Genomic DNA, 15,173 nt, shown 5'->3' on the forward strand with positions numbered 1-15,173 from the left:
GGAAGAAGACCGGTCCAAGTGCTGTGCGCGTGCGTTCCAGCCAATGGGGGAAAAAGGCGGCGGCTGAGGCCACCAATCCAGGGCGACGACGGAAGCCGCGCTCCGCCCTAGAAGAGGCGTGTACCCTGCGCGGGAGGGGAAGCTAGGCCGAAGATAAGGGTTTGGTTGAGAGTGCGACCGGAAGCTGGCAATGGAGTCTACCACCAGTTTCCAGCCTAGCGGTATTACTCTATAACGGATGTGTAGCTGTCTGCTTCTCTCCCTATGCCTCTTTGCCTTTAATGCCTTTTCCCTTGTAGGGCCGCAATCCAGGCGGATTTTCAGGTCTCTGCATGCAAATAGATCTCATGCATATTCATTGCGGGGAAATCCTGAAAGCCACCCCATGGGCTATCTGGGAAATGTAGTTCTGCATCTGAGATGCTGGTTCTTCTCTCCTGTCCCCTGAGAATTCTAGGAAGCATAATTTGCTGTTCCCTACCTTTCTTCTCATGAGCCTTCTGGGAAATGTAGTTCTGCATCTCCTATCCCCTGAGCTTCTAGGAAGCATAGCTTGCTGTTCCCTACCTAGGAGCTTCTTGGGATATGTAGTGCTTACCTTTCTTCTCATGAGCCTTCTGGGATATGTAGTTTTCTGTTTTGTGCCTCTTCCTTGTATTCCTTTGTCGTTTCAAAGGGTTGTAGTTTCGCTTCTTTTTACCTTTTGAGTTTTCTGGTGTCTATTGTTTCGCGCAGGGCTGTCCAATTCCAGTCCTCGAGATCTACTGGCAGGCCAGATTTTCAAAATATCCACAATGAACATGCCTGAGAGAGATTTGCATACCAAGAAGGAAGTGTAGACAAATCTCTCTCGGGCATGTTCATTGTGGATATCCTGAAAACCTGGCCTGCCAGTAGATCTCGAGGACCGGACTTGGGCAGTCCTGTAAAAATTCTTGCTCCCCACCCCCCTCGGCCCTTAGGGGCTACAGAGATACTAAGTTACTTGGTTGTACACAGGAGATAGTAATTAATTTTGCTCCTAAACCAAGATAGGTAGAGTATGATCTCGCGTTCCCAAACTTACTGCTACTATTGTAGTACTTGTATCTTGCCAAAGACCACTTCCTTCTGGAGGTCACAAGATGTAGAGTGTGGCACGGTGGTTAAAGCTACAGCCTCAACACCCTGAGTTTATGGGTTCAAACCCACACCGCTTCTTGTGACCCTCGGCATGTCACTTAATCCCTCCCCCCCCCATTGCCCTAGGTATATTATATAGATTGTGAGCCCACTAGGACAAACAGGGAAAATGCTTAAGTACCTAAATAAATTCATGTAAACCTTTCTGAGCTCTCCTGGGAGAAATGGTATAGAAAACTGAACAAATAAATATATTGTGGAGCTATGAAACTTATAAGTTATTCCACTTTTTTTCTTCGCTACATTTCTGCCTTTTGTTCCACATTGTGAGCTTTTGCGTTATGTGCCTTAGTTCTGGGTTCTGAGCATCTGCCCCTTGATTCTGCGTGCATGGAGAGGATTGAATCCTTTCTTTCAGGACATTGTGGTACAAACATTTGTACTATTTAAGACTTGGCAAAGGTTGGACAGAAGCCTCTTCGGTAGGAGCCCCCACGCTGTAGTTAATTCTCTATTTGGGTGCGGACTTGGCTCTTCAGTACCTGCTGAGATTAAATTAATTTTTTATTTTTATTTCTAATTGTAATTGCTAGTGTGTGTGTATGTATGTGTATAAAGTTGTTCAACCCTGTGGGGGTGAATTATTATTTTTTTTCCATTAAGGGAGTTTGTAAGTGAACTTCGGTTTGTCCTTAAGGATCCAATTATGTATATTGGAGAGAAAATGGAATATTATGGACACATACAATTTTAAGGGCTCCTTTTACTAAACCGTGCTGGAGATTTTAAACATATGAGTGTTGAAGCATTTACCTTGCCTGTCCATGACATTTAGTAAAAGCCTAAATACTGCAACTAGCTAGCAGTGCACTTTAGTGTTAATAGCCCTGAAGGTTGAAGGGGCTATGGTCTCAGAATCGGAGCCTACGCATCGCAATAGCAGTCACAGGCTAAGAATAGTCTGCGTAGTATACTCGCTCCTGCTCCAATCATCGGCCGACACCAATGCAAAATTTTTTTAAAGAATTTTCAAAAGCATATAAATCTACCACCCCATATATTTATATGAGATAAGTGCAAGCTATAATGTAAAGAAACAAAGACCAAAAAAGCAACGCAGCGGATGACTTAAAACAATAAAACTCCGCGAAACACTGGCCGCGTCGGCATACGAACACTAGTGACTGTTACTTCCTGTAAAGACAAATCAGCTATAAAGCTAAGTTGCTTTTTTGGTCTTTGTTTCTTTACATTATGGCTTGCACTTATCTCATATAAATATATGGGGTGGTAGATTTATATGCTTTTGAAAATTCTTTAAAAAAATTTTGCATTGGTGTCGGCCGATGATTGGAGCAGGAGCGAGTATACTACGCAGACTATTCTTAGCCTGTGACTGCTATTGCAATGCGTAGGCTCCGATTCTGAGGCCATAGCCCCTTCAACCTTCAGGGCTATTAACACTAAAGTGCACTGCTAGCTAGTTGCAGTATTTAGGATTGTTTTTCATTATATATTTATATACTGCTGGGTAATTAGATTTAGTAAAAGCCAGCATAAATTAGCTAAGATATTTGGAACACCTTTTTTATTGGAAAAAAAATTGTAGAACAGGTTGTAAATGTAACTTTAAGGTTAACATTGTAAGAATTTTTTCTTCACCATAGTGGTGGTGGATGTATAGAACAGCAGCCTCTAGGAAAGATTTTGGAGGCATACAGTTAATTTAAATAAGACCAGCTGATTGAAAACAACTGTAAAAATTACCCCCCCCCCCCCCCATACAGTGTGAAATTAAGCTGTGGGATTCAGTGGAGGTTTGGACAAATTCCTGGAGGAAAAGTCCATAACAATTTAGCCAAATGGACTTGAGCCATTGTTCATCCTCGGAAATTCTAGATTCAGTAATTGTGGCTCTCATTGGTTTCAAAAACTAGATCTTGCATCACTTTGGACACTGGCTGACCTTATCAGTTGTTTTGCTTGGCCCAGTTCCTCTGGCAACTGTTGGCAAGAAATCCAGCTGACTTCTCATCCCAGACTGAATGGTGGATAAATAAGAGCATAAGAATTGCCGCTGCTGGGTCAGACCAGTGATCTGTCATGCCCAGCAGTCCGCTCCCGTGGTGGCCCTTAGGTCAAAGACCAGGGCCCTAATTGAGTCTAGCCTTACCTGCTTTTATTTTGGGGGGGAGGGAGGGATTCAGCTAGAAATGGCAGCAGTTTGATTCATCTGATCTACATAAACTAGTACTACTTCTATTTATCACTTCTATAGCACTGAAAGGCATACGCAATGTTTGCATTTAACATTTAATAGATGGTCAGAAGAACTTACAATCTAATTTGGACAGATAGGACATCTCGGAGTTGGGGAGATTCTGGTAGAGGAAATAGGTAGGTATAGGTTAAAGAGTTGAAAGCAGTTTCCAAAAAGTGGGCTTTTTGCTTGGATTTGAATACTGCTAGAGCAGGGGTGTCAAAGTCCCTCCTCGAGGGCCGCAATCCAGTCGAGCTTTCGGGATTCCCCCAATGAATATGCATGAGATCTATTTGCATGCACTGCTTTCATTGTATGCTAATAGATCTCATGCATATTCATTGGGGAAATCCTGAAAACCTGACTGGATTGCGGCCCTCGAGGAGGGACTTTGACACCCCTGTGCTAGAGTATTCAAATCCAAACTAAAACTCTTCCAGGCATAATGTGTAGCAAGAAAGAAGGGACGGAATCTGGAGTCGGCAGTGGAGGAGAAGGGTATAGATAAGAGGAACTTAGCTGATGAATGGAGTTCACAGGAGAGGGGAGCATAGAGGGAGATAAGTGCAGAGAGATATTGGGGGGTGAGGGCTATAGAGCGAATGCACTTGTAAGTCAGTAAAAAGAGTGACAGTTATAGCCTTTAAAGGGCAATAGTATCTCTTCCAGGTAGATTAGAGATCCAGGGTAAGGGAATCTAGGTGTTGAATTCCATATGGTAATTTTTTGTGTGTCTACTCAAATTGGCTAAGTCTGTCCAGCAGTGGCTGTCTCCCCTCCACTTACTATTTAAGCATATTGCAGGTTGATGTTTTATACATGTGATGATCCTTAAGTCCATTAATACAAAATGACTCTTCTTTACTCTGTGCAGAACACCAGCATATCCGCTATAATCCACTGCTGAATGACTGGGTGCTGGTATCAGCCCACAGGATGAAGCGACCCTGGCAAGGCCAGCTGGAAAAACCACCTGAAGAGGATATCCCCCGCTATGATCCCTCCAATCCACTCTGTCCTGGAGGGAGAAGGGCGAATGGCGAGGTAATGTGCATGGCTTAAGTCTAGGAAATTTTATATGTACGGGTAGTCCTCGGGTTAAAACGAGTTACGTTTTTAAAGCTGTTCTTAAGTCGGATTTGTATGCAACTCAGAACTTGCAGATTTTCAGATTCTTGCTTCTTACCTCTGCTCCGAGCTGACCAAAGGGCCAACTGTCCCTACCAGTGTTCCCTCTAAGGTACAACAGGCCAACCACACACTATTCTTAATGTGGCCATACATCATTCCTGAATTTGCTGCAGGAGAAGTGTAGGAGTCCATTTCACTGGAAATACTGCTCAGTGACATCAAAGCCACAATTGCGTTCTTAAGTACGAGTCGTACTTAAGTCGGGTGTCTGTAACGTAGGGACTGCCTGCATATAAAACAGTTTCTCGTAAACTCTCTGGCCGGCGGCACACTAAATTCAGTGCCCCGGCCGGAAGGCACACGGAAGTGCCCGCGATGTCTTGCTGCAAGAGGCACATCCTGTAGGCAGTCAGTAGGCGTAGACGACTCTTCTCCTGGGCTTGACGGACCTTTGGTCTGTCCCAGTATGGCAACTCTTATGTTGGGAATGTGTACTAGTATTTCTCTAATTTTTTTTTGCATTCATCCCGTGATGCCTGTGTTTTACCTGTCTCTAGTGGGCTCTTTGGTATCAGCTCTCTACCTTTTTCATATGGCATAACTCTTCTCTTGGTGTGGGTTCTTGTGCTTGTCTTGTGTGACTGTCAACCTGTTAGCAGACAAAGTAACTCGGCTTCTCTGGTCTCTTGTTTTGTAAAGGTGAATCCTGTATATGAGGGTACCTTCCTGTTTGAGAATGATTTTCCAGCCCTGCAGCCTGATTCCGTAGAACCTGGTAAGAAAGCATTAGTTTCAGCAACAGGAGCCAATGTGAGCGGGAAGTGACTGGGGCTTAGTCTGGATTTTGGCACAACAGCCAAATGTTTTGAGGCCAATGGGATATTTGTTGCTGAGCCCTGGAGCCATCCACCTGCTTTGTGAGTTTGGCATAACCAGCCCTTCTCTACTGGTGTCTTCAGGGGGAGACATTTAGCTGACCCCCATGGCTGAGGTAGATCATTGCTGAAGGAGTAACTAAGAGGGGCTGGTCTCCTTTTGGGAACTCTTTTTCAGGAGCAACTGGAACCTTTAAGCTCTTCAGGGGGATGTTTGGGCTTTTGGGGGGTGTTTTGGCTACATGAATTGTTTGAGCAGTGGGGTTGCTTTGAGTTATATCTTTCCGTATTGTCCCCAGAAACATTTGCCAGCCAGTTGGCACGGGGGACTACTGCATAGTACTTTTTCTGTTAAATGAACTGGGTGGTCAGTAAAATTGGCCAGGTAATGCACTTGAGGAGAACAGTCTTCAGCAACTTACAGCAACTTGCAGCCACTGCTGACGGAGCTCCACCACCTCACCGGCCCAAACCGCCGAGGTCAGGCCGGCCGCGAGTGCCTCGCGGCTGGACCAAATTGTGTCACACTCCCCTGGAGAAGGGTACAATTGCTCCATACGCGACCTAGCTAGAAACAAAGTGCTGGTTAGATCAAGTTTCAAGTTTATTAAAAAAATTTGATAACGCTTATTCAAATTTCTAAGCGCTGTACAGCAATAATAAAAGAGAAATCATTAAAAGAAACAAAATCAGTTAGAGTTAAAATATTATACAATACGGTATCAAGTTAGTAGACTTTAACATAAACACATATACTAACTGGACACAATTGGGAAAGTAGGAAAGAACTACAATAATTTAAGATAAAGCACACTTAGGGATAAAACAACAGGTAGGGAAAGGGACTGTAGTTAGTTTAGTCCTAAAAAGCACAGTTTTATCCAAAAGCATCCTCAAATAAAAATGTTTTGAGTTTAGCTTTAAACTGCTTTATTGAGGTTTCCACACGTAAGTGATTGGGCAATGAATTCCATAGGGTGAGTGCAGTAACAGCGAAATTATTAGATCTCAACGTATTAATTAATTTCAAAGACGGTTTTGTGATATGGAACGAAGAGATTTAGTGGGGTGATAAGGAGTAAGCAGTCTATCAATAAACTCTGGTTGGCTGTATGAACGAGTAGTAAATGTTGATAGTAGAATTTTATAACTAATTCTATGTTTGATAGACAGCCAATGAGCATCGATTAGAAGGGGGAGACATGATCGTGTTTCTTAACGCCATAAATGATCTTAACAGCAGTATTCTGTACTATCTGAAGGCGTCTTATTTCCTTTTTGGTGATGCCTTTGTACAGGGCATTACAATAATCTATACAGGAAATAACCAGAGAGTGGATTAATGTATTTAAAAATGATGGATCTAGTAGATTGGCTAGAGACCATATCATTCTAAGACGGTGGAAACATTTCTGAACCACCGTACTGATGTGATTATGATAGGAGAATTTACAGTCAAGTGTAACTCCCAAGAGTTTTAGTGTGGGAACAACTTTAATTGGGAGGGATTCAAATTTCAAAGGGGCCTGAAGAGTTAGTCCCTCTTTAAAGGGAAAAATCATTAATTTAGATTTATTAATTTTAAGTGCTAACCTATTTAAATCCAACCATGATTTGATTTGTTCAAGTTTCTGATTGATGGAAATGATGTCCCCAATGTTATTCAGATCGATGGGATGAATTAGTTGCATGTCATCGGCATATGTGAAGGTGGTGAAGCCGATAGATTGACCTACTGTCAAAAGAGGGGACAGAAAGATATTGAAAAGGAGGGGTGATAAGATGGAACCTTGCGGGATTCCATGTGTAGTGGAAGAAGATTCAGAAGATGAATTGTTAAAGATGACCTTAGATGATCTGTCTGAGAAGTAGGAAGTGAACCAGTCCAAAACTTGACCAGTTACACCTATTTCACGAAGACGAGATAATAATAAACTGATCAATGGTGTCGAAGGCGGAAGAAAGGTCTAGGGAAATAAGCAGAACTGATTGGTGATGGTCGAGGTGATAAAGTATTTTTGTGGTTAATCCTAGCAATGAAAATTCAGTGGAGTGGTGATGGCGAAAACCAGTTTGATTGGGATGCAGGACTTTTGTTTTCTCAATAAAGTCGGATATTTGGTGGAACACAATTTTTTCTGTCAGTTTAGCTATAAATGGTATGTTAGCTATGGGATGATAGTTGGACACGTCTTGAATGCTAGAAGTGTGGTCCTTAACAATTGGGTATATGATTGATTGTTTCCAAGATTTAGGTAGTGAGCCCGAGGATAGGCTGGCATTGACCAACTCTTTAATGTATGGACCGAAGATGGAGAAGAAACGTTTTAAAAGAAAAGGAGGAATGGCTTCTGAACTGGTGCCTTTTATGTTGAGTGAATTAAGACATCTTTGTATTTCCTGTAAGGTAGGGAGAGTGAAACTAGAGCATATGGAAAAAGGTAGATTGGAAGCAGTAGAGTCAGTAAAATCTTTGGCACTGCTGGGGGTAGGAATTTGTGAAAAGTTCTCTCTGATTCTTTGTACTTTATCTATGAAGTAGGTAGCAAGGCTTGTGCTGACGGTGCTTGATTAATTTTGCTTATTTATTTTTTCTTCGAAGTTAAAAGATTTGACTATTGCAAATAGTGCGGAGGTATTTTTTGCTTTCTTGATTAGTTTGGAATAATACTCTTTTTTTGCTTTATTGATTTCAGATTTGTAGTATGCTGCATGCTCCTTAAACTTAAGATTGATGAGAGTTTTGTTCCGTTTCCATTTACGTTCAAGGGAGCGTAGCTGTTTTTTGATTAGATTCAAATTGGCTGAATACCAGGGATTTTTCAGTTTACGAGGGGAGATTGTAAAGGTGGTAACAGGTGCAAGTGAGTCTAGGAGCTTGGTGACAGAATTATTCCATTCTAGGATTTTGTCATCAATAGATAGACTGGAAAGTTTATTTGAGGTAAGATCAAAATTAGACAGAATAGAAGCAGCTTCCAAGTTATTATAGTTCCTAGAGGTTATTGTTTTAGACTTTAATATTGGACTGTAATCTAAGGTTTGTTGTTGAAAAGAGATTAGGAAATGATCTGACCAAGGGACTTGTATGGTGGAAAAAACTTGGAAGGTGTTATAAAGAGAGGCTTGTACTAGTACCATATCCAAGGTATGACCAGCGATGCGAGTGGAGTTAGTTATTAATGGCAAAATTGAGGTAAAGACATTGCTGCTGTTAATTGGAGAAGTAATAATAAGCTAAGAAGGAATAACTTACAATTTAGAAAAAGTAAAAGGGAGGCACTCTTAGGAGACGCACAAAGGAGCGCATTAAGGAGCAGGATCTGCTCCTTTGGCGTGCGCCGCAAATAAAGCCAATAAATAATGCATGTACCGGCACGCAAGCAAGGTGGGTGGGGTCAGCAGTGCCGCCGCTTTGTGGCGGCAGAGGAAACATACCAGCACTACCTCAGGATTTTTTTAAAATTTTTTTTACAGAACAGACTCCACAGGCTCTCGAAGCAATATGCCTTGCTTGATTTAGGGGGCAAGGCTTACTGCTGAGGCTCCTCTAAAAAAATGTGGGGAGGTGGAGGAAGTGGGGGGAGGGACCCCGCTCGAGACCCGCCGAGTTTGACACCCCCGAGATTGGACGGACCCCAAAAACAGGGCCCGCTCAAGTTCTGTCCTGCCAAAAACAGGGACTAGAAACCCCCTAAACAAATTCCAACAGCCCTACCAAGGGAGATGGGTACAGATCATTCAACACCTGCTGGAGACTGAAAGAAGACTGATGAGAATAGAGAGGGGAATATATTATATACTATTCCACAGTTTTGTTTTCAGTCTCCACCTGCTGGTCATGATTGGATATATACCCATTCGTAAAGATTAACCTCTACTGGTCTGGAGAGTGCTAAAGAATAACCATTGTTGGATCATTTTATTAAAGTAGTATAGTATTTAATGAATAATGCAGCACAGGATGTCTTTGTACATGCCAGACTGGGACAGGTGACCATGGCAGACTGCCAGTACAATGGAGCTGCCTTCAACTAGATATGAAGACTTTCTTTGATGATCTTAACTTACTTCCATTAACATCATCACCTACTCATAAAGCATGCCATACACTTGACTTGGTGTTGATATCTAACACAGCAGTATTCAATGTCTCACCGATTTCTAATACTTCAGTACCTTGGTCGGATCATTCTTTGCTTACTGTTTCTCTTTATTGGTCACTGAATACTTCTCCCCCAACCCCAAACCAATAAGTCTAAGAGATTATTCAAAGTTGGATGCACCTTCCATTGCCTCTAACATCACCTTTTGTAATGATACTACTCTGAATTCCAACATTGATGGCCTTTTATCAGTATGGAATGACTCTGCTCTTACATTTTTAAACAAAGTTACTCCTTTACAAACTCAGCATATTTCTCATCATCACCATAAGAATCCGTGGTTTTCCAAAGAACTACTACTAATTAAAAAACAACTACGCTCATTGGAGCTGAAATGGAGGCATAGCAAATCCCTCCTTGACTTAAATAATTATAAGGAACATGCATTCTATTACAAATCAAAAATAATCAAGGCAAAATCTCTTTACTATTCTAAAAAGATTTCTACATCAAAAAACATAAGAACATAAGAACATAAGCAGTGCCTCCGCCGGGTCAGACCATAGGTCCATCCTGCCCGGCAGTCCGCTCCCGCGGCGGCCCAAACAGGTCACGACCTGTCTGAATCACCAGAAGGGGCTCCCCTGCCACCTTGGCTTCCCATTGAAGTCCCATCTTCCCATCGAAGTCCTAACCCTCTGGTCTTGCGCATGCACGACCTGGTTGGGTTTCTATACTTATTAGCTTTCTATACTTGTGTTACATCCCAGCTCCTCCCTCAGTATCCCACGATCCCTTTATCCCTCAGGAATTCGTCCAATCCCTGTTTGAATCCCTGTACCGTACTCTGCCTGATCACTTCCTCCGGTAGCGCATTCCAAGTGTCCACGACCCTTTGCATGAAAAAAAACTTCCTTGCATTTGTTTTGAACCTATCTCCCTTCAGTTTCTCCGAATGCCCCCTCGTACCTGTTGTCCCCTTCAGCCTGAAGAATCTGTCCCTATCCACCCTCTCTATGCCCCTCATGATCTTGAAGGTCTCTATCATATCTCCCCTGAGCCTCCTTTTTTCCAGAGAGAAGAGTCCCAGCCTATCCAACCTCTCAGCGTATGGGCAGTGTTCCAGCCCTCTTACCAGTTTCGTTGCTCTCCTTTGGACTCTCTCAAGTACCGCCATGTCCTTCTTGAGGTACGGCGACCAATATTGAACGCAGTATTCCAGATGCGGACGCACCATCGCTCGATACAATGGCATGATGACTTCCCGTGTCCTGGTTGTTATGCCCCTCTTTATGATGCCCAGCATCCTGTTGGCTTTTTTCGAGGCTGCTGCGCACTGTGCAGATGGCTTCAGTGATTCATCCACCATCACACCCAAGTCTCTCTCAAGACTGCTGTCTCCCAACAATGCCCCCCCCAATTTGTAGTTGAACAATGGGTTCTTTTTCCCTATATGCATGACCTTGCATTTTTCCACGTTAAAGCACATTTGCCATTTGTTTGCCCAGTCTTCCAGTTTGTCCAGGTCCCTTTGTAGGTCCTCACACTCCTCCCTGGACCTAACTCTGCCACACAGTTTAGTATCGTCTGCAAATTTTATAACCTCGCACTTTGCCTCCTTTTCCAGGTCATTGATAAATATGTTGAAGAGTAACGGCCCCAGCACCGATCCCTGTGGCACACCGCTTGTGACTCCCCGCCAGTCAGAATATTGTCCCTTTCAGACACTAACCAAGATTGTACGTTCATTGACTACAGATTATCAAAACCATCCTGATTCCTTACAACTCCCTTCAGCACAATCTTTGGCAGATCATTTTACTAATAAAATCCAAAAAATCTGTGCTTCGTTTCAACCCTCTACTCATACTAACTTGGATTTTCAACCCTCATGCTTATCCCTTTCAAAGTGTTCTTAATTCAGAATTCCTACACGTTCCGAGATCCAGCGAATCATTAACTCGATGAATATAAAGGGTTCCAGTACAGATGTCATCCCTCCATTTATTCTCAAACGATACTTTGCAATCTTTGGATCATCCATATTTGACTTAGTTTCCACTAGTTTAATCACAAGTTCTATACCAAAACTTTGGAAAGAAGCCATTATTCACCCAATCATCAAAGACTTTAAAGTTATTGCTACTAACAACACAAATTATTGCCCAATTTCCAATATTCCCTTCCTAGCCCAAATTACCGAGCAGGTGGTCTGTAACCAAATTTCTGACTTTGTGGAAACCACCAATGCCTTATACCCTAACCTCCGGATTCAGAAAACATCATTGTATTGAACTTTCCCTCATTGGTCTTCTTACTAATATCACTTATCACTTGGATCATTACAACTCAGTCATTCTCATCTCTTTAGATCTATCCTCAATTTTGACACAATTGACCACCACTTCTCATTCATCGATTACAGGAAATAGGAATATCAAATCAAATATTAGACTGGTTTATCTCATATTTTAAAGATCGTTCTTCAAAAGTAGCATTTAATGGCTCCTTTTCTGAATCTTACCCAATCAACCTTGGTATTCCTCGGGGATCAATCCTCTCTCCCTTGCTTTTTAATATTTTCATTGCTCCCCTGATTACCCTTGGACAATTAATTGGCTTCGTTATTTATGCCTACGCCGATGATATCCAACTAATTCATCCCATTAACTTGGACAACCTCGAAGACGTCTCCAATATCAATCAAAAGCTGGAAAAAATAGGTGAATGGCTTAACACCAATATGTTATCACTTAACATCAATAAAACCAAAGCTATGGTTTTTCCAGTTAAGAAAGGATCTTCTCTGATCTCCCCAATTAAATTTTATTCTGTTCCAGTACAATTAGTCAAATCAATTAAACTCTTAGGAATTACTCTAGATGAGAACCTCAACTTTCACGACCATATAAGCACAGTAGTTCGAAAATGTTTTTATCGCCTCCGGATGATTCGCTCTCTAGTTAACCCCCTTGATAATTCTGCTCTAAATATTCTTATTCATTCTTTGGTTATCTCCTGCCTGGACTATGGTAACTCATTGTACCATGAATTACAAAAAAAGAGATCAGATGTCGTCAGATAATCCAAAATACTGCGGTCAAAATCATATTTAAGGCCAAGAAATTTGACCCTGTCGCTCCCCTCTTAATCAAAGCCCATTGGCTCCCCACCGCCCACCGTATCACTTATAAAACATTACTGCTGGCATTTAAAACAAGAAAAATCAGACAGCCGGAATTTATTAACAAACTTTAGATTCCAAATTCCCCTTCACGTATCCTCCGATCTTCAGATCAAAATTTATTAGTAGTTCCATCACTCAGACACATCGATATGAGGAGAAATTCCATTTTTTCGGTTGTTGCTCCCTCCCTTTGGAATTCAATGCCTAACCATTTGAGAGAGATGACGTCCATGGAGAAATTCAAATATTTTCTTAAAACATTCCTTTTTAAAGACGCATTCCAAGTTTGATTGTCCTTTTAAGGATTCTATAAAAACATACTTTTAGCCCACTTAAGTTGGACTGCTATGTGTTACCCTCCCCTTTTGTATTTGCCAATATCTCTTTCCTATATTTATATTATAGTTCTCCCTTTTTCCATTCATTTCAGTATGTCCTTTTGCCTTATTTGCCCATTGTCTTAATTGTTGATGTCTTTGTTATTATTTGTCCTCCCCCTGATTTTATTGTATAACCACCTTGAAACTATTGATAAGGCGGTATATCAAATTTAAAATAAACTTGGAATATATTTATATATTGTAAACTGCTTTGGGTTGAGCGTTTTGTTTAGGAAGGTGATCTATATCAAAATAAGACTTGGTTCTACCTTGTTCCTCCTCCTCTACAGAGCGTGTCGTCTAAAATACTGGGAGTAACTAAGAACTTTATTTTGCATTTCAGAACTGATGAGTGGCAGGAAAAGAACATTGAAAAACTTTAAGGTGCAGATCAGCCAGCTCAATGCTCCCAGAAACGAGGCAAGATGCACCTTGCAAACATCTCCAGGGCTTCCTTTCATTCTTATTTCACTGTGCTTGTTTTCTCAGGTCCCAGTGAACACCCTTTGTTTAGAGCAGAATCTGCCCGAGGAGTTTGGTAAGGAAAACACAGTTTCCGTTGACATTACCCAAAATGTTTGTCCCTTAATGTCTGGTATAAGTGCGCAATCTGTGCCAAAGACTTGACTGGGCTTAAGGCAGGGTCAAACACTAGGATGTGTTCATGTACTTGGGAACATCAAAAAGGAATCTGAAAGGATTACAAACTATGCAAAACACTGCGATAAAAATTTTGGGGCTATAAGAAAAAGTTTGATAGGGTTACACCCTTCTATTTGCAATATCATTAGTTACCTGTCCACTATAGAATTCGATTAAAGCTTAATTCTTGCACATCGCGTTTTCTATTCACTACTGCATTCTTTTCTAATTCCTTGTTCACCTTCAAGAACCTTGAGATCTATTCAAGGTAACAGGTTAGTACTTCCTTCGGTTAAAAGAGCAAGGTAGAAGTCTACACGAAATAAAGTATCTGAATTCAAGAGGGCCTGGGATAGGCACGTGGGATCTCTCGGAGAGAAAGAGATAATGGGATGGGCAGACTAGATGGGCCATTTGGCCTTTATCTGCCATCATCTTTCTATGTTTCTATTTTGCAGTTCCAAACTTATGGAATCATTTGCCCCAAGAATTAAGATTAGAGGAAAAATTCAAATCTTTTAAAACTGTTTAAAAATGTGGGGGTTGTTTTTTTGTTTTTGAAAGAAGCATTTGAACAAGGTTCAATCCAATCTGAATTAACCCATGTTTTTTTTAAAATGATTTGCGAGTCCTCTTTATTTAGGAGTGAATGTTATCCCATATGTTTGTTGATGTACGAGTTAGATCTGTTCTATCTAATAAAGGAGTTCTTTTTTTTCTTTTTGGTTTTTATTTGATTGTATCATGTAAACTGCTTGGACCAGTAAAATGAACGAGTGTATAACAAGATTAATAAACCATAAGTATCCCTCATCCAAATCTGTTGCCTTGCTCCTGGACATTAGTGATTTGGAACTAGGCCTGGCTCTTTCACGTCTGTTGCTGTGTATTCTGTAATGATTTTGGTGGTAAACACATTTTGAGAGGTTTCATATCCAGGTGATTTCCTTGCTCCAGCTGGCCTAATGGCAGGGCTTCTCTGTTATGAACGGTGGCATTTCCCAGTTTGTCTATGTTTTGGGATCTCAACCTATATGGGACGCTTTCTGACTTTTCTCCTCTTCTGTTGAGACTATGCAATTGAACGTTTACTCTTTCATCTTCATTAGTGAATCGATTATGACTAAAGTGTGTTTATCAACTATTTTCAAGCTCCTGCTTATTAGAATGTTTTTGCCTCCTAAATATTAGGCTATTTTTCCTTAATTTCTTGCCTCTTTCCTGGGCCACCACTTCACCTCATTTAAATGTCTTCAATGATTCATGCCCTTTGTACCAGAAATAGTTGGAAGGAGGAGCCCCTTAGAATCCAGACTTCTTGGTGCAGCCTGGCCTTGACTTTTTCAAAGTCAGAGTAATGACTTTGTTGGACATGAACACTCTGTTTGTTTGTTTGGATTTCTATCCCGTTCTCCCGGGAGGTCAGAACGGGTTGCAATTGACATTCACAATAAAGTTACAGGACAATAA

General features: G+C 41.4%; 1 protein-coding gene across 1 annotated transcript in view; it reads left to right on the forward strand.

The window, feature by feature from the left end:
* Positions 1 to 82: 82 nt before the first annotated feature.
* GALT (galactose-1-phosphate uridylyltransferase) overlaps positions 83 to 15,173 on the forward strand; it is a 54,551-nt gene continuing 39,460 nt past the window's right edge. The window contains exons 1-4 of the mRNA XM_033935655.1: positions 83 to 221; positions 4,257 to 4,426; positions 5,213 to 5,288; positions 13,551 to 13,599. Coding sequence (XP_033791546.1) covers positions 191 to 221; positions 4,257 to 4,426; positions 5,213 to 5,288; positions 13,551 to 13,599 — 326 coding nt within the window. The 5' untranslated portion in view covers positions 83 to 190. The remainder of the gene's footprint in view (positions 222 to 4,256; positions 4,427 to 5,212; positions 5,289 to 13,550; positions 13,600 to 15,173) is intronic.

Source organism: Geotrypetes seraphini, chromosome 1 (genome assembly GCF_902459505.1).
Source record: "Geotrypetes seraphini chromosome 1, aGeoSer1.1, whole genome shotgun sequence".
NCBI lineage: Eukaryota > Metazoa > Chordata > Amphibia > Gymnophiona > Dermophiidae > Geotrypetes > Geotrypetes seraphini.